Source organism: Mastigoproctus giganteus, chromosome 12, assembly GCF_048544385.1.
Source record: "Mastigoproctus giganteus isolate SK-2022 chromosome 12, ASM4854438v1, whole genome shotgun sequence".
Lineage (NCBI taxonomy): Eukaryota > Metazoa > Arthropoda > Arachnida > Uropygi > Thelyphonidae > Mastigoproctus > Mastigoproctus giganteus.
In genome coordinates, this window is record NC_143586.1 from 88,867,523 (window position 1) to 88,887,474 (window position 19,952).

The following is a 19,952-nucleotide window of genomic DNA, read 5'->3' on the forward strand; positions in this document are numbered from 1 at the left end:
TTCCACCAACAGCAGTGTCCATTGATTACCACTCTCTGTGTTCTCTCACTCAACCATCCTTTTATCCATTGTAGCAACTTGTCCTCAATGCCATATTGCTCTAACCTTTACAGTAGTCTTTTTTGTGCAACAGTATCAAAAGCTTTCCTGAAATTCAAGTATATGATATCAAAATTATTTTTTGCATCCAGTTCCTTTTGACCACATCATAGTATCCTATCAAATTGGTCAAACAAGACTTTCCCTTAACAAACCATGCTGTGTTTGAATTATTACTACAATCTTTACCAGATGATCCTGCAATGCTTCTTTAACCAGTGACTCCATTATTTTCCCTGGAACTGAACTTAAACTAACAGGTCTGTAGTTACTAGTGTCACCCATTGATCTCCCTTCGTGAATTGAAGATATATTTGCATATCTCCAGTCCATGGGGACCTCCCCCCCCCCCCCGAGTCCAAGGATGCTCTCATAATTATGGCTAAGGGTTGGCTTACTTCCCTCGCTGCCTCCTTGAATGTAACTGGATAGATCCCACCCAACACAAGTGCTTTTCTTATGTTTAACTTCAACAATTTCTCCTGTACTTTCCTCTTACTTATTACAAAATCATTAAGCTCCCTGTTAGAGTTCATAAGCTTTCATACTCCACTTCCTTGCAGATTCCTCGTGTGAATATATTTGCAAAATACCCATTCAGTTTGTCTGCTATCTGAGTAGGATCAATCAACGGTCAAACCATTGATATCAAGTGGACCAATCTGGTTAATATTAAGGCACCTCCATAGCCAGGTGGGAAGGAGCAGCAGTGCGTAGCACACGCTTCTTGATTAGACTGGGGTTCGAGCCCGTCACCACCAAATACGGAGGATGCAGAAAGGTCAGGGAATGACCACAGCATATCCCGGAGCAATATGGCCTTAGTTGCTAGTGCTCCTAAAAACCAAATAACAAACAAACAAACAATCTGATTTATCCCTTTTTAGAGTTTATATAAAGAATTCTCTGCATCCTTTTCCAAATATTTCTCGTAATCTGCCTTCACTTGACTAACATCCTTTGTGACCTGATTACAGACTCGTTTATGTCTACCATAGGCTTCTGTGTCTCCTGATAATTTATATGCATGCCTTGCATTTTTCTTCTCTGCCATGAGCCTCATTAGTTTACCTGAATCCATTTAGGCCTAAACCTTGAACTTTATTTCTTAATTGATATGAAAACCCTAGTAGCTTCCAAGATTAATTCATTGAATGTTTTCCATATACAATTTGCTTTTGGTAACATCATCACATGGAGAACATGCCCAGGGTAATTAACAGTCTTGGATGAAATTTGACCCACTTGACTCACAAATAGAACCTGAATATCAGCTCCATCCGCTTGATCCCACTGTATAGAATTTAAAAACTGTCTGAGACCACTGTAGTCACCTTTACAAATGCAAAAACCCTTCCCTTTACCTCTGATGGTAGTTAACATCTTTGAGTAAATCCCACATCAGTACACTATGATCACTGCCACCTAGTGATTCCTTTTTCTGCATAAATAATCATAAATAATGCATAAATAATCACTGCTGATGATCAGATCAAGAGTATTGCTCCCTCTGGTTGCCTCTCAAATATGCTGCCATAGAAAACAATCATCCAGTAAATCCAGAAAAGTCTTGCTGGTATATGAGTGACCAATCCACAAGTTCCAGTCAATATTTGTGAAGTTAAAATCCTCCATTATAAGATTATCTGGCTTACTGGCCCACTCTATGATTTTTTTCAGATATATAAGCATGTTACCCCCATTGTTTTGATATATACATGACACAACTTCAAATGCCACAAGACCATTTCTAGAAGTTTTACTAGTAAACATTCTTTTTTCTTGTATTGATATTCATAATTTGATATAAATTTTAAAGAAATATTTTTCTGTTAAGTTTAAATGTTGCAGTTTAATTATTTTTCAAAGGAAGACACTTTGTGTCTTCATTAACTCTTGCAGGACAAACTGTAGGACATTAAGTTGAACTAACCAAAGGGCATAGAATCTCAGAAAATCCTGGGACTCTATGTCCTTTGACACCAAATATGGAAAACCATTATCCCAAAGCATTACCAGTTGGTTTGGTCCAGTATGCTGTTTAGCAGTTAGCCTACTAATACAATTTTAAAACTGTACTCTTGAAGTACCTTGGCCATTTCTCTGTATGGTGTAGTTTGCATACATGGGTTTACACTTTGGTGGTCACCTCCATCGTGGTGTTTTTGACTTTGCACATGGAGAACATGTCCAGGGTAATTAACAGTCTTGGATGAAATGTGACCCCCTTGACTCACAAATAGGACCTGAATATCAGCTCCATCAGTATTTTGGCCTCCACAGTGCCATTGTTAGCTACCATTGTGAGTTATTTTATTTTAATAATTTGTAATTTTAATTTACTGTCTTTTTTAAAAATATTTTTATCTTTATAATTATTCATTTGTATTATCTATGCAAAACGTTTGGTTTTCTGTATGTTTTATTTTATAATAAGTTGATTTTTTTATTTTTACAGTATTATATATTTTTTAAATATGTTTTCCTGATTGATACAATTAAGACTTAATTTTATTTATTTTACTTACTTTATTTTCACTTTTTTGTATTATTTTTTCTTCTGAATTTGCTAGTCAGCATAAAAAATTGCATGCATAACACTTTTCAGTCTATGAATGGCCATACCAAGTATAAAATGAAATTTATTATTGTATATTTTATTAATTTTTATCTAATCATATAATGCTGCACTGCATTGACTATGAAGAAATTAATGATTCATTTTTCGTTGGAGGACATTGGGAGGAAAATAATTGAAGAAGTTCTGACAGTGCTTTCTTTTTGTATTCATCCTTCATTGGGTAAGTACTTTGTTTTTTGGTGATTTACATAGGCCCACTTCTTTTAAAGCTCAGCCCTTTGGCAGGTTTAGAGTTTATTGTAATGCTGTGTCCCTTTATTGTTTCAGATGCTGATGTCTTGTGGTTCCTGACAAAATGGGGCCCTGGCAGATGGAATTCTTCTTTATTCCATCCTATATTTTAATGGTTTTTAATCATTTATCTTTTGTCATTTTAGTTCTTAAAAGGAGTGAGGTTGTTCAGCAAATAGTATGAACTTTTATAATTGATTCCAAAAATAATTTCTTTTTGTTTTAATGCAGTGCAGTGTTATATGATTAGATTGTAATTCCTGCGGATTTGTTCTCTTCACTCATTCCTTTTTTCATTTCATTTTCTTTCTTATTTCATAGAAAGAAAATTATTTATTTCTATTTTCATGCACTGCAGTGTTATTTGATTAGAATGTAATTCCCATGTGTTTGTTCCCTTCATTTCTGCATTTTTGAAATTGTATATTTTTAAAATGAGAAATTGATAATGTTGAAAATAATTTAAAATAAATAATTCCATAAACAAGTGAAGACATTTGAAAGGTGTGTCATAAATAAATTCTATTTTAGGGTTTGCTTGCTGATGGAATTGCCTTTGAGAGTTTTCCTGCAAGTCTTACTTTACCTGCTAAATCTGGGCCATATCCTGTTAATTTGTTGGGTACTCCTCTCAGTACAGGCGAATTACAAGTGTTAGGTAATGTTCAAGCAAATTTATAATATATAGGGTGGGCCATTTATACTGACACTTTTTTAAATATATATATTTTGAGAAATAGTACATTTGAATAATATTTCTTCTGTGTAACAGATAAAGTCTGGGAAAGTTGAAGGTTGTGATTTATGATTTAAAATTATGTAAGTGTATATGAAATATATATCTGTTATTTAAACTCAGAGTACACAAAAGAGAATTTCAGCACAGAGATGCCTCATTTCATAATGCCATTTGCTTTTTTATTTGTCAGAGCACAAAACATCCTACCTTAAGAATACAAGAAACAGTGGCCACCATGCCTACAGTAGTTGGACATAAAAGTCTTAAAAGTCAGCCCATTACCTTTCAGTTGAAAGTGATGTCAGAAAAGCAAGTGTCGCATGTCAGAAGCAATTATTTCATGAAAATCTTCAACTATCACCATATAAAATCCTTTATGATCAGAAACTTCAGCATGTTCATTGGAAACATCACAAATTTTGTCACTGGGTTTTTGATAAATTGAAGATTAAAACAAATTTGATGAGCTGTTTGTTAATGATCCATGAAACCCATTTTGATTTTTCTAGTGATGTCAGTAAACAGAATTGCAGATTCTAGACTTAGGAAAATCCTAAAGAGTTATGTCAAAGAGCTGCTTCATTAAGAAAGTATGCTATTTCTGCAGGTTATGGTGTTTACTATTGCTGCAGTTTATGATTTTCTATTTCTCTGCATGGAACCATTGAATCATATTTCTTTGAAAAGATAATGTAACTGTAAGAGTAAATTCTGCTACTTGCATTAGTTACAGACCTTTTAATTTCTGAGTTGTTGAATAGTGAGTAATGCTATAAAACATGATTTCACTAAATAACAGAACACTCATCACTGCATGTAATTAACATATATTTATTAAGTTTAGATATCTAAACAATTTTATTTTAATTTAATTTAGTTTTCAGGAAATTTGCACTTCAGATTATTAAATGTCTCTTAAAATCAAGGTTTTTGAAGCCACTGCTACTATTGGAGAACACAATGAAAATAGTAATGAACAGTGTAGTGATTTTCTTTTAGGGAATGCTTCATTTTTTATGTTTGACCACCTATAGCTACTCATATGGCACCGGACAAATGGCTTTTTTATTATTATTAAATTGATTTTTAGCTTTTCTTTTGTCGAATTTAAATGGTGTTTTATTAATTGGGATTTATAAAAGAGCTATTGCGCTTTTCATTGTTTTCTCAAAATTTCTTGGGATATATGCATTTTTCATTCATTCTGTTATAAGTGATGATTATAATTATTATATTATAATCATCACTCAATTTCTAGCTTTTCATTAGCAAAATCCCCCTTGGGGTAAATTTTTTCCCCCAAGCACATTAAGGCAGATACGAAATTTTTAGAGATCTTCAAGTACCATGTTAATAGACTAGTAAAGGATAGCGAAAGCTTAAAAAGCAGTACTCACCTTGAATTAATCTGCGATGGCTTACTTAGGCATCGTGGTTAATATTTAGGTTGAATTGTTAAATTGAATAAAATTAAAAGGGAGGAGGTTTGTTTTGTTTGTTATTGTTTGTTATTCGATTTTTAGGAGCATTAGCAACTAAGGCCATATTGCTCCGGGAATATGCGGTGGTCATTCCCTGACCTTTCCGCATCCTCGGTATTTAGTGGTGATGGGCTCGAACCCCGAGTCTAATCAAGAAGTGTGGGTTACGCACTGCTGCTCCTTCCCACCTGGCTACGGAGGCGCCCAGGGAGGAGGTAGGTAAGTATTGACTGAGTTAAAATAGGCACAAGGAGACAGAAGCGTACACATCCAATCCTTGGTTGTCATTGAAGTAAAGAAGCAAACGAATAATTGAAAACTAAACTAAAAACTCAATTTAACAATTCAACCTAAATATTAACCACGATGCCTAAGTAAGCCATCGCAGATTAATTCAAGGTCAGTACCACTTTTTAAGCTTTTGCTATCCTTTACTAGGCACATTAAGGATGTGTATGCTGATTACCATTCAATATTTTTCCAAAAACAGGCATGAAATATTTTAAAATGGTTCATTTTGCGTGGGGAGGAAGTCCTTATTTGGTGATATGGATCACATAAAATCAAAACTGAAACGAAAACTCTGAGTAAAATTAACAGTGCAGCTTCATGATTCATTTTGTTCATGAAATTCTAATATATATTTTAATTTTAAGTAATTTTTTTATTTTGGTTGTTAGAATACACCTGGAAGCTTCATTTTAAGAAAGATGTGGATCTTTTGGAATGGGTGCATAGAAGAGCACCGTAAAAAATGCTACTTTTACCAAGAAAGACTTCAATACTGCAAATTGCAGCATCTGAAAACTAGGCAACTGAGAAGGTCCAATTTAGGTGTTTAAGGCTCTAAATGGATTGAGTAAGGTAAATGTTGATGGAATTCTTTCTATATCTCGAATAACACACACGTATATGGAGTCATAAATCTAAATTGAAGAAGGATAGTTGCAGGATAGATACGCATAAATTAGCTTTCAGCCAAAGTTGATTGTTGTAATAAATTTCCATCTGGCATTGTGGAAGTCGGTGAATTGAATAATTTAAGGAAAAGTTATTTAGAGGAGATGAACAGATGATGTGGGATTTTTCTTCTTTCTTTTTTTTTAATGACTAATGCAGTATAAGCTTGTTTCATTGCATCATTTTCCAGTACTAATACTAATCTTTTTTGTGATCCTCGTGGTCTTTTTTATTCAGAAACTCAGCTTAAACTAAGATCGCAGATTGCCCTTATGACAGTGTGTGATGAAGTGAGGTGTATTTAGTTGAACTGGAATAATGGGGATAAACAAAGCGGAAAAATTAGATTAGAGCATGATTTAGAAATATGGTGAACACACTATGATTCCTTGGACAATGTCGTATTTTTGGATGTTTACTTATACTGAACCAGTTGAATCCTCTCTTATGATTGTTAAATTTTTGCAATAGCCCATTCTTCTCAAACTTCTATGTAATTTAATTGATAAATTCTGTTACTCTTAGGTAAGAATAAAACCCAAAAAATTCATATACGAACTTTTCATTGATATGTAAAACAAACTGAATTTCTCATCCCATTTAATTTCATAAAGCTCTTTTTATAGTCTGGTTAGCTCGTTTGAAGTACTATTGCTTTGGAGAGGACTGTAAGTGATCATAAAACATTTTTTCACATTAAATGCATTACTAAGTCAATAAAATCAGTATATCAACTTGTAATAGGAAATCCATTGCTCTAACACAACTCTTTACAGTTAAACTTTATTATAACTTGCATGTAAATAACGAGATCACGGCTGTAATGAACAAAAAGCCATAATGATTTTAATTTACACATATTCCCATACAATCACTCACTCACTGTTATAACGAGCATACTACACGGGTATACTGTACAAATTTTGGTAACTATGCAAACATTCTTAATTGCTCGGGTAGTCAAAGAAACCCAATTCTTGGAATAGACAAAAATGAAAAGGGTGACTTAGCTTTTATGACCAGCCACATCGGTTTAGTGACCAGTTTATGACCTTGTCCTTTTGAGGATGGGGGCTATACAGTAATGCATTGGCATTCCGCTTGTTGTATTGCCCTGTTTACAGATTGTCTTGTATTCACTGAACCATAAATTTATTTTGAGACTTCTAAGGATTTTGGAAACAGGATTTTTAAAAAATTTTTATGCATTTCGGGAGTTCTAAGAACTTTGTATGCAGATCACTTTACTGTCATTTTAAAGTAAACTCAGTTAGAATCGAATCCTTCCTTTGGAAACATATCTACTAACAAAAGAAAGTGTCTCTGGATTCGCAAAAATGTCGAAATTATTCGTGAGTTAGAACATGGTGCAAAAAATGTTGAAGTGTGTAAAAAGTTTTCTTTGTCCTCTTCAACAATATCAACATTGTGGAAGAATAAACATATCGGCGCTGCAAAAGAACATAACCAAAAAAACAAATGTAGAAAGTGCAAGGTTACAAACATTGATGAAGCATTGCTTCAATGGTTCACTACACAAAGAAGTGCTGGATTTTCAATAGACGGTCTGACCTTGAAGGCTCAAGCGGAAAAATTTGCTAAACAGTTTGATGCGACGATTTTGTATGTAACAACGGTTGGCTGGATCAATTTAAAAACCGAATATAAGCATATTAATACAGATAATTTGTATTAATCACAGACTTGCCTATAAAAGGTATTGAAAGTTTTAACATGAGTGGCAACTGATTTTAAACCACGTGGTCCTGTCAGACCAGATTGCTTTTGCTCAGTAGCTATGGCCCCTTCTATATAGTGTTGGATTTTATATTATCCCACAGAAGATCAGGCTTTTCTTGATGGTGCTGCAAGTATCACCATTCCTGCCAATTTGAGTGGTAACTGGTCTTAGACCAATGGAATGAATTATTATTTCCATACACTCACTGATAGGTGATAATTTTTTGGTCAATTTTAAATTGGATATTACATAATTTGACAGTTCTTGAAACATTTTTAGTAACATACTATCAGGCAATTTGACATACAACAGCTGAAAGACAAGTTTAAGAGCAGGCTAAATTTATCACTTATTGTAGCTTTCAGAGAAGAAAAATTCATTTGAAGAATTTTTTGAAGTTTGCAGAGTTTAAAGAGAGCCACTTATCTGTCAGTGATGATTCTCACTGTGCACCCTTCAACTTCAAAAACCAGTGTTTCAGTCACTCATGTTCACATGATCAAGAGTGATTACATCTACAAAGTTGTTAATGAAATTGGTATTTTTTATGGGACATGTCAATCAAATTTAACACAAGATTTGGGAATATGATGCATTTCAACCAAGTTTGTGCCTTTTGTTCTTACTGATGGTCACAGGGAGTGGCAACTTCTCATATGCCAGGGTCTTTTTCAATGGGCTGGTGGTGCTGTCCTATACTTTGTTTCTTCCATCATTACTCGGGTTGAATTGTGGGTACATGGCTCTGACTGAGAAACATAAGTTCATTCCTTTCAGTGGAAGACTCCCTCTTATCCAAGCCCCAAAATAGAAAGACAATCTCAATGAAATGTGATGATCATGCTTATCATATTTTTTTAGCTCATTATGAATTTATCTTTCGTAGTCAAACAGTGAACCGGGAATACTACCAAACAGTTCTGTGGTAATTGCACTTTGCTGTTCAGACCAAACATCTGGAAAAGTACATGGCATTAACTTTTACATCATGACAATTCTCCTGCATATTTGCCACTTTCCATTCAAGAATTCTTGTAAACTTTTTCATTTTGTTTTTCCATCTGCTTACTCAAAAAATTTAGCTCCCTGTGATTTTTTTTTTATTTCCCAATCTTAAAGTACCTCGAAAGGTCACAGGTATGCAGCAGTTGAGGCAATTATTCAGAATGTGGAAATGATATTTCCAAAAGAAACCTATCAAGAATACTGCTTTCAAAAGTTGCAAAGGAATTGGAATTAGTTTATACAGTGTCATGGAGATTATTTCAAAGGAGAACCATCAGAATAGCCTTCATTTCCCAAATATTAGTTGCTCCTGAACGGCAGTGCTTAGCACATGCTTCTTGATTAGACTGGGGTTCGAGCCTGTGACCACCAAATACGGAGGATGCGGAAAGGTCAGGGAATGACCACTGCATATCTCCGGAGCAATATGGCCTTAGTTGCTAATGCTCCTAAAAACCAAATAACAACAATAACAACAATTTACTTAAGGTACTCTTTACTGAAGAGAGTAGATTCAGTCTCAGCAGCGATTCTGGACGTCAGCTAATCTGGCGAGAGGTTGGCACACAGTATCACCCCACAAACATACTGAAAGGGATCGATATGGCGATCGAGGTGTTCTCATCTGGGGAGGCGTTATCTTGGATGGGCGTACACAACTCCAGATACTGGAAGGCAGTACTGTAACTTTATTCAAAAATGGCCAGTGCCATGTTGCCATTTTTGAATAAAGTCCCTCTGTACCGTTTTGTTTCAGTTTTTTTGTCGGTGTTGTTTCCTTCATCATTTCTGTACCTTACAAGGTTCCTTTGGTATGCTTTTCCCATATCCAGGCCACTCCTATGAAAAGCTACAGGCAAAAACCTGACTGGTCCTTAAATTTTGCACACCAGTGTATTATTGTTAGCTATATGAGATAACTTATCTTTGCCATGTTCGTTCTACTTGGATTATACCAGTCTTGTAGTGTTTCATTGTGTGTGTGTGTGTGTGTGTGTGTGTGTGTGTGTGTGTGTGTGTGTGTGTGTGTGTGTGTGTGTGTGTGTGTGTGTGTGTGTGTGTGTGTGTGTGTGTGTTCTGTGAAGCCGGTCCAAACTTCAAGAGGTTGTTAATTAGGAATAAATGTATGAACATTTATTCCATTCTCTTGCTTTAGAGACCTATTAGCATATCAGGTTATTCATGTGGATTTTGCTTCAGAATGTGAAAATGAAATAGAGTAATCATTTATTCATAAGCATTTCTGATTTTGTGCAATAAAAAAATTATAAGTAATTGTTTATCCATTGGAAAGGATGTAGAGAAGAATAACAAGAGTAGTTGGAGGCACAAAGGGGTATTCTTATCATGAAGAACTGACATTTTGTGAATTGCACCTAATAGAGAACTAAGCAAAGTGTTTAAGGCTTTAAAGGGTTGAATACACTAAATGCTGTTGGTGTCTTTACTCTTTCTCAGATGAGAACATAAATTTAAAGTACCATAAATTCATTATAAAATTTTGGTTACTTTAGATATTATTCAAAATAGCCACTATGATTTTTGGTGCATTTCCAATTAGAATTTGTCGTCTTTTTCAGTATTTTCAGCATTTCCCATATAAATATATGCATCTATGATTGAAAGCTAAGGTTTTTTTTTTTTTTTTTTTTTACTTATATGCAAATTTTTCTCACCAAACACGGAGGATGCGGAAAGGTCAGGGAATGACCACCGCATATCCCTGGAGCAATATGGCCTTAGATGCTAATGCTCCTAAAAACCGACCAAACAACAACAGCAATTTTTTCTCGTATACCAAGTCCTTTATTTGCTCTCACAGGAAGAAGTCAAAGGAAACATTGAGATCCAGTTAGCACCATGTCAGTTTGTTTAATGTCTCTGCAAAACCAATTAGAGTATTGAGAATTCACTGTTACGTTACTTCTCGGTTAACATGAGGAGAAATAGTATAAGTGGAGTGGAAACATCAAAAAGTATCATAGCTTTCTAATGTTCGAGAATGGAATAATATTCCTTGGTGATTTTAATGTTCACAACTCCAGCTGGCTCCCGTTTTCTAGTCACACCGACCCAGCTGGTCGAGATGCTGAGCCGTTTGCAATTACTAATGACCTTGCACAAATTGTTTATTTACCTACAAGAATACCGGACAATCCTAACCATACGGCTAACACGCTTGATCTTTTTTTCACAAACAAATCTTCTAAGTACACAGTCGGAGTGACAGGTCCTTTAGGCACCTCAGATCAAAACTTGGTGACTGTTTTCCAATGGAGCTTTTATCTCACGGCTATTCCAACCTTGTATTGTTTGGCATTACAAGAATGCAAAATGGGATAACCTGCGAGATTTCTTTTCTTCTTTTCCTTGGTCGGATTACTGTTTCAAAACTTCTGATGTTAATGTTTGCTCAGATCGTGTGAGTGAAATTATTCTTGCAGGAATGGAATCCTTTATCCCACACTCCACTTTAAAATCTTGTCCTTTATCTGAACTTTGGTTTTCCAATAAATGTGCTAAGGCTATTCAAGAGAAGAATGTTGCATATCGTAATTGGCTTGTTTCTAATTCTTCAGTTTCATTTTCTGCTTACACCAAAGCTCGCAACAATTGTAAAGCAGTTATTAATCAGTCCAAACTAGAGTTTGAACAGGCTAAGAGTAGAAAACTTGCTTCTTGCCCTAATAGTAGCCAAGCATTCTGGTCTCTTGCCAAAGCTATTGGCTGCAACATTTGCCCATCTATGCTTCCACATCTGTCAAAACCAGATGGTTCTGTTGTCACTTCAGCCAAGAATAAAGCTGACCTGCTAGCATCCCATTTTTCTTCCAACTCATGTATTAATGATCTTGGTAAAACACCTCCCACCATTCCCAACACGCTCCATTCAATGCCTCCTGTGGTCTTCTGTCAAAAGGATGTCAGAAGGATTTTGATGAATCTTGATGCTAAGAAAGCTCAAGGTCCCGATGGTATTTCTCCACTTGTTCTCAAAACCTGTGCTCCTGAACTTACTCCTATTCTTTGCCGCCTTTTTTCACTTTCTTATTCTAAAGGTGGTTTTCCCTTCTGCTTGGAAATTTGCTCATATCCAGCCAGTTCCTAAAAAGGGTGACAAATCCCTCCCATGCAATTAACGTCCCATTGCAATTACTTCTACTCTTTCTAAAGTAATGGAGAAATCAATTAACTGCCAACTCTTAAACTACCTAGAAACCTTCCGTCTGATCAATGATCGCCATTATGGATTCCGTCTGTCAATCCACTGGTGATATTCTGGTTTATGTTACCCATTTATGGACTAATTCAATGGAAAAGTTTGGTGAAACACAAGCATTTGCTCTTGTCATCTCAAAGGCTTTCGATCGTGTTTGGCATAAAGGTCTTCTAAACAAGCTTCCATCTTATGGTTTGCTAACTGTTTTTTGTAATTGGTTATCCAGTTTTCTCTCTGATTGCTCACTGAGGGTGATGTTAGATGGCTCTCTGTCTTCTAACTTCTACACTAATGCCGGTGTCCCCCAAGGTTCAGTTCTCTCCCCCACTCTTTTCCTCTTGTATATTAATGACCTTCTTCCATTGACTGGAAATCCTATTCATAGTTTTGCTAATGATAGCACATTGCATTCCACTTTCCATTTTGAGAAACCTTGTCCTGCTCAATCAGCTTCAACGTCTCGAAAATCTGCTACCAGTTCCTTAAATGCCGATCTCCAGGTAATTCTCCAGTGGGGCAAAGACAACTTAGTTGATGTCAATCCTTCTAAAACTCTCAGTCTTGTCTTATATCTCACAAAAAGGATTCTTCTGCTCCTATGCTTATCTTTGGTGACACACTGAATTCTAGGCAAAAAGTATCTCTCTTTTTGGGATTACCTTGACTTGTAAACTCTCTCTTGGCACAAGCACATTACAAATATTGCTTCCTCTGCATCTAAAAAACTTGGTTTTCTCTTTTGCTCTCTGGGTTACTTTTCTTCCAAACAGCTGTTCACTCTGTAAAAATCGCAAATCTGCCCTACCATGGAATATTGTTCCCACATCTGGGTTGGTGCCCCCAAAACCTCTCTCAGGCTTCTTGATTCCGTTCAGAAGAGGGCATTTAGGTCAATTAATGATTCATCTCTAGCAGAGTCTCTCCACTCGCTGTCTCATAGACGTATTGTTTCTGCTGCATGCCTCTTCTACAGATATTTCCATGGGCACTGTTCTTCTGAATTGGCTTCTATAATTCCCACTCTCTCTTTCAAAACAGTCCAAACACGTGCCGCTACCAGCCAACATCTATTTACTGTCCAACTTCAAACTCACGGAACCAACTTTTCATCTTCCTCGTGTATTCATTCAACTGCTGTTTTCTGGAACAACCTTCCTTCATACATATTTCCAGTCTACAAAAGTTCAAGTCCAATGTCAACAAATATCTTCTTTTGTCTTCTCAACGCCCTTGACCACCAAATACAGATGATGCGGAAAGGTCGGAATGACCACCGCATATCCCTGGAGCAATATGGCCTTACTTGTTAATGCTCCTAAAAAACTAAATAACAACAACCTCATCTACTCAACCTCCAACCCAAGCATGGTACTAAATACTATTGGTTCTAATACCTCTTGTGTTTGGGGTTTACATAAAAAAAAAATAATAAAAAATCTTCATATGATATTTTTTTAACTCAAATTAACCTAATTAACAACTTTATGAAGTGTTTATATAATACCTATATTGTTTTATATGATGTATTAATGTACTAATATAATGTTATTTAATATCATCATCATCAGCCATTTTCAGTCCACTCCAGTATGATGTGAAGGCCTTCCAACAACTTTCCAGGTCTTTCTGTTTTTTGCAATGGCCATCCATTTACTACCCATGAATTTGTGAATTCCATCTGTCCATCTCTGTCGTTGTCTTCTGGGTTTTCTTTTAGTTCGTCTTGAGTACCACTCTGTTATTTTCTTAGTCCATCTGTCATCATGTCTTCAAGCTATATGTCCTGCCCAAGACCATTTCAGTTCTTTAGTTTCGATAACAATGTCCTTTATTTGTGTTTGCTGCCTAATCCATGTGTTTCTCTTCTTATGTAACAGTCTGATTCCTAATATAATTCATTCCATTCTTCACTGTGTAGTTTTCAGCTTCTCTTCCATTCTTTTAGTGAGTGCCCAAATTTCACTTCCATAGCCATGGTGCAGCGTATACACTGATCTATTGACTTTGCAAGGGAATTGCGTTTAGACCAAATAGATATGATCTAATTCTGTCTTAAGCACTAAATAGAGATATTTCTTAATTGCCATTCTGGATGATTTGCTATCTGTAAAACATCAATTTGAATAAACTACAGTATAAGTGAAACTAAGTAAAACATGAGCATTAAGAGAAAGCCCATTTTAATAATGTTATGTGTTAGTTAAATACTCATTTATGAACTTATTTATAAAATAAATTAACCACAGCATTTCTTAAAATTTAGTTACATTTTACAGTTATATACTTAAAAAGTATTTTTAGAGAAAGAAAATTGTTCATTCTCTTAGTCTTTTTTAAGTATATTTTGCTCATTCTTAAAATAAGGATAGTTTACCGTAACCAGGGAAAACATTGATTATTTATCTTTATTAATTGTAATAACAGCTAATTAATAATGTATTTATTTAATAATTAATATATATATATGTATAAATTATGAATGTTTTATTTCAGGTTATACAACATGTGTACTTGGGGTGAAAAGCAATTGTAAATTAAGAGACATACCATCTATTAAGAAACCTTTCTTTTCTGTTGATGTTATTCCTGTGCTACCTCAGCTGCAAGTTACTACCTCACTTCCTAAGGCCAATACTTTTTCATCTTTAAGAGATACTAGCCATGTTGTTATCAGTGCTGCTGTAACTATGTATGCTGGTGAAAGGTATTTTGAACATAATTTCTTTGTTTATATGTAATATTCAAATGGAGGGGGAAAAAGCACACAAACACATACAGGGTGTTTCAGTTAAAAGACGCTGAGATCTATCTCATTTATTTGGTTGTTTGGGATATTTTTGTCTAACCTTTTTTGTTTGTTTTGGTTGAAAATTTTAAATTTAATGTTGAAATTTGACTAAGTATTACTGTTTATATTTTACAGTTTCTAAATTTAAATTTTGTGTAATTAGTGGCTTTTTCCCCCTCCATTTGAATATTACTCCCTCTTCTCAGTTTAGCCTAAAAATGCTATTGATGTACATATGAAACACAGTGTAAGCTTAATTTTATTTGAAGAAAACAGTAATATATAATAATCATTTTTGTAGTGCAAGGAGAAACAGAAACAACACATAAAGTCTCTGTACAGCCAACTTTTGACAGGCAAACATCACATACAACAGTTTTTTTTTTTTTTTTTTTTTTATATATAATAAAGTTGGTTTACATTTGTTTCAGAAGTGTGCTAATGGCATTTTTAGGGATGGGTAACAACATTCCCATTGAGAAAAAATAATTTAATTAGACACAATTTAAATTTAGAAATCATAAAATCTAAATGGTAATACCTAGTTTAATTTTAACAACAAATTCAAAAATTTTTGTATACATATGTATACAAAAAAGACTGGACAATAAATAGCTTAAACCTAAAAATTGGTGAGCTCGTAGAGCTTCATCTTTTTTTATTGAAATATCCAGTGTTACAAACACACACACATTTTTTAGCAAAATATTATATCATAAATAAAAAATACTCTCTTTCATGTCACACATACATGGTAAGATTATCTTCTTTTCCTTAATTATTTGTCATTTATATTAATCTTTACTAGTAGAGATTATATAGTAGAAAAGTTGAACAGATGGGCTGAGAGGTAGCAACTGAAGTTTAACATTGACAAATGTAAAGTACTGCGTTATGGGTAGCAGTAACCCAGAGTAACGTATCAACTGTGTGGTACTACACTGAGGGTGGTAGGGGATGAAAGGGACCTAGGAGTAATTGTGCAGTCAGATATGAAGTTTTCTGAGCAGTGCAAATGGTCTGCAAAGTAGCTCATGGTGTACTGTCAATGATATACAGGAATTTTTATTTTCTAACAGAGAAAAGGTGGTGATTATTTCCTTGTATAAGGCAGTGGTCAGGCCACACTTTGAGTACTATACACAGGTCTGGAGCCCTCATTTTAGGAAGGATATAGAGCTGCTGGAATGACTACAGAGGAGGGCAACAAGATTAGTGAATGGAACAAAGGGTTGCTCTTACAAAGAAAAGCTTAAGTTTTGCAAATTACAGTGTCTAGAGACTAGGCACCTGCAAGGTGATCTGATTGAGGTGTATAAAGTCTTAAATGGTTTGAGCATGCTCAATGCTGATGGGATTCTTCCTCTTGCTCAAAATAATCACCTGAGAGGGTATAAATTCAAATTGAGAAAAGACAGTTGTAGGATAGATGTGCAGAAGTTTTCCTTTAGCCAGCGGGTAGTTGATTGCTGGAACAAACTTCTATCTGTCATTGTAGAAGTTGATAGCTTAAACAGATTCAAGGCGGAACTAGACAAACATTTGGAGCGAATGGATGGGTGAAATGGGAAGGTTTTTTTTTTGTTTTTTATGGCTGATACTGCATAAGCTTGCATCATATGCCTCTGCTAATGCCAATGCTAGTAACAAGAATTTTGTGCTGTATAGACTGTGGACTGCTCTTCTGAAATTAGTAAATAACATGTGATGCTCACATTTTGTCTGCAGCATCACCATCAATTCTTGTATTATTTTTACTTTTTGAAAGATTTCTTTCCAAAAAAATTCTCTGATATATGAAAGGAAGATGGTGTCTTTATTTGTCTGTTTCGCTTTGATTTAGTTTCATAAAATGGTTCAGTATTTAAAGTTGTTCATTGAATACAGTACGAAAAAAATTATAATTTTAATTAAACTGGAATCTTAATGGTTTTTAATTGTAATTATTATTTTATTCTTATCACTCTAGTAAAAAGAATTTGTTTCTGAAAACATTTTTTTTTTTGTTGAATTTTTTGGGGGCTTTCTGGGACATCAACCACATTGGCCATAGCGTACTAATTCATGTGGTACTCTGATCTTTGTTATGTGGCATGGCTGTACAATTATGAGTCCCTGGGTTGATTACATATTGTTCAAACTGAAAAACTGGAATAACTCGTAGGGTGGGGGAAATCTTTTGTTCTGCCTGGGAACAGCTAATATAGCCATGATTGAAAGCCTTTAATAATTTTTTCAACTTCCACTGGGATGTAAAACCTGACCTCTTCAAATAAGTGACAATTAGCAAACTCATTTTTCTGTCAAAAAGGTCATTATGTTGCTTACTTTGATGGTTTTGGTAACCGTGGAAATTTTCTACAACTGCATTATTAAATAAGAAGTTTTAAATAAATATAACCTGAGAGCAAAGTTAAATTTTTTTACACATGAAAATGTTATTAAGCCTGTGCCAGGCATGTAACTAGAAACTGACTTTCTTTTTTTTTTTTTTTTTTTTATCTCCATCCTTTGTTTCTAAAATTTTTATTCATAGTTCATTCAGATCTTGTTTTTTAGACAGTAAAACAATAATCAAAATCCTATGTATGTTTGGTGATAGTGCCCATGTTTTTCCTAACATTTTCCTGACTTTCAGCATTGATTTTTATCATAATCATGTAGAAACAATTTCAGAGGAAGTGTATACTAATTTTTTTCATCTAATTTGAAGTCCAGTTTAGGGGAATATTGCTACAGGATATTAACAGTGTATTTGTTATGCCACGTAAGACCTGATATTTTTTTTTTTTTTGTGACAATGTGAATTCTGCTCCATGTATGCTGCAGTTGCTTTTTTGGCATTTGGAAGGTGACTTATTGTAAGAATTGTTTCCCTTCTGTTCTCAGGTGCATACCATGTTGAGAGAAATTTTACTTCATGTTCCCTATGTGCAGTTTCTCCAGACTAGAATTAATTGATGAATTGCTAGAATTGAAATGCCAATAGCTAGAACTGAATTAAAACTGGCTCTGTTAATAAACTGAATATTGGCAGAATTTTCACTGTTATAGAGAATTACAGAACTTGTGAGCATAAATTCAAATTACAGGAGGAAAAGGTTTAGACTAGATTGTAGGAAGTTTTTTTTCCGCCGGCGAGTCTGATTGCTTGAATATGTTGCTAATGCTAGTGGGTAGTTGAGGCTGACAGTTTGAATGAATTCAAAAGTCAACTGGATAGTTACTTATGTGAGGAGGGAAGCAAATAATTTGTATTTTCTTATCTATTCTTTTTTTTTTTTCCCTTTGCAGCAAAAGTGGAGCAAAAGCCTGTGGCTTCCTTGCACTGTATGGCTATTACTATTATTAAATTACTATTACTACAATTTCAGGTACCCTTACATTAAAGTCCTAACCTGTGGCTTTTCTTGACATCACTTTTTAACTTTTAACTAAGATCTCAGATTGCGTATATATTAATCATTAATCTCAGATTACCTATGCATAACTTGTTAGTGCCTTCATATATAACAGGTCTCATCTTTAACTTTAATGTAGTAAAACACATGAACTCCAAAAAATAAACAGACCAAATTATAGTTTATTGGTTCCTAAGTGTAGTTCCAAATAGCCGTGTAATCCAAATCCATACAAATCTGATACTTTGGAATCTCATTGGGCTCTGTTTATCAAGTCTGAAAACGTGATAACAGAGACCAAACTTCTCCAAAATTATCTGATCTAAATTTCTTTACATTTCCCTCAGTCAAGGGCAATATATGGAAATTATTGTACAATGTACAATAAACTAGCTGATAATTTCTGTATGTTATCTTCTATTAACAAACTGCTTCAATCTGTTTAATTTAAAATACCCAATTTTATTTCATAATTTTTAGTTTTTATAATTTAATTTAGAAACTTCAGAATATCAGTTTCTGATTAAGATATGCAATTTGGGTTTTATAACTTATATTATCCCTCCCACCTTTAATTTCATGAGTGTTTTTCAGTAAAATGAGCGAATTCAAACTCCTGGTTAGAACAGCTAATGCTGACATAATAGGGCTATCGGAAATGTGGTGCCATCAAGAAATAGGGAATGATGAGTTTTGCTATGATGTGTATAATGTATTTAGGAAGGATAAACAGGTTAAAGGGGGATAGAGAAAGTCTTGCTTCTTATCAAAAGCAGCCTAAGTATGATAAATAATAAAAGTTTTCTCAGATTCAGAACATGCCAGCATAGAATCTTTGTGGTGTGGGATAATTGGAAACACAGGTAAAATGAGAATGGGGATATACTACAGATCAGAAGATTGTGAAGAGCATGACAAGAGTCCACATGCAGATAGAAAGAGCAAGCAAGTGTGAATGTCTTTTTATGGGTGTTATTGGTTTACCCCTTATTTATAGAAGCAAATTGGAAGGGAAATACTATGAGGGATAAAGTTTTTAAATAAACTAGATGAGCATTATTTATATCAGCATGTCAAAGATAGTACTAATGCCAAGAGTGTTCTAGACCTGATCATCCACAAACCAGATAACATCATAGAACTTCACTGTAAACAAACATTTAGTAGGGAGTGATAACTGAGTTTTGAATTTGATGATGGTGGCAAATGGGGGGGATAGGTTACAATTGCTAGAGGCAAAGTATGAGTTTAATTTCAGGAAAGGAGATTATGATAGTTTAAGGTGCCACATAGCTTTTTCAAGTGAGTGGTGAGCACTAGGAGAATGAATATATTAGAATTATAGATATCTTCAAAGCAGTAGTCACAGAAGCCATTGAATGCACATATACCATACTCCCATTATAACACATTTTAGAGACCAAAGATGATTAGAAAGTGTAAGCTGCATTTAATTGCTAAAATGGAAGGTTTTACAATTGGAAAATAACAATCCCAAAATAACTTATACACTGAGAGGAGGAGTAGAACTAGAAGGCATATGGTGTTCTATCAATGATTTATCAAATATTTACTTGAAGAAACAGGGAAGTATCCGTTGTATAAGGCAGTGGTGAGGCCACACTTGAAGTATGGAGTGAAACTTT

At 34.5% G+C, this 19,952-nt stretch overlaps 1 protein-coding gene across 1 annotated transcript in view; it reads left to right on the forward strand.

Moving 5' to 3' along the window:
* Positions 1-19,952, forward strand: part of brun (trafficking protein particle complex subunit brun) — a 379,016-nt gene that overhangs the window by 218,910 nt on the left and 140,154 nt on the right. The window contains exons 15-16 of the mRNA XM_090385832.1: positions 3,503-3,629; positions 14,611-14,821. Coding sequence (XP_090241958.1) covers positions 3,503-3,629; positions 14,611-14,821 — 338 coding nt within the window. The remainder of the gene's footprint in view (positions 1-3,502; positions 3,630-14,610; positions 14,822-19,952) is intronic.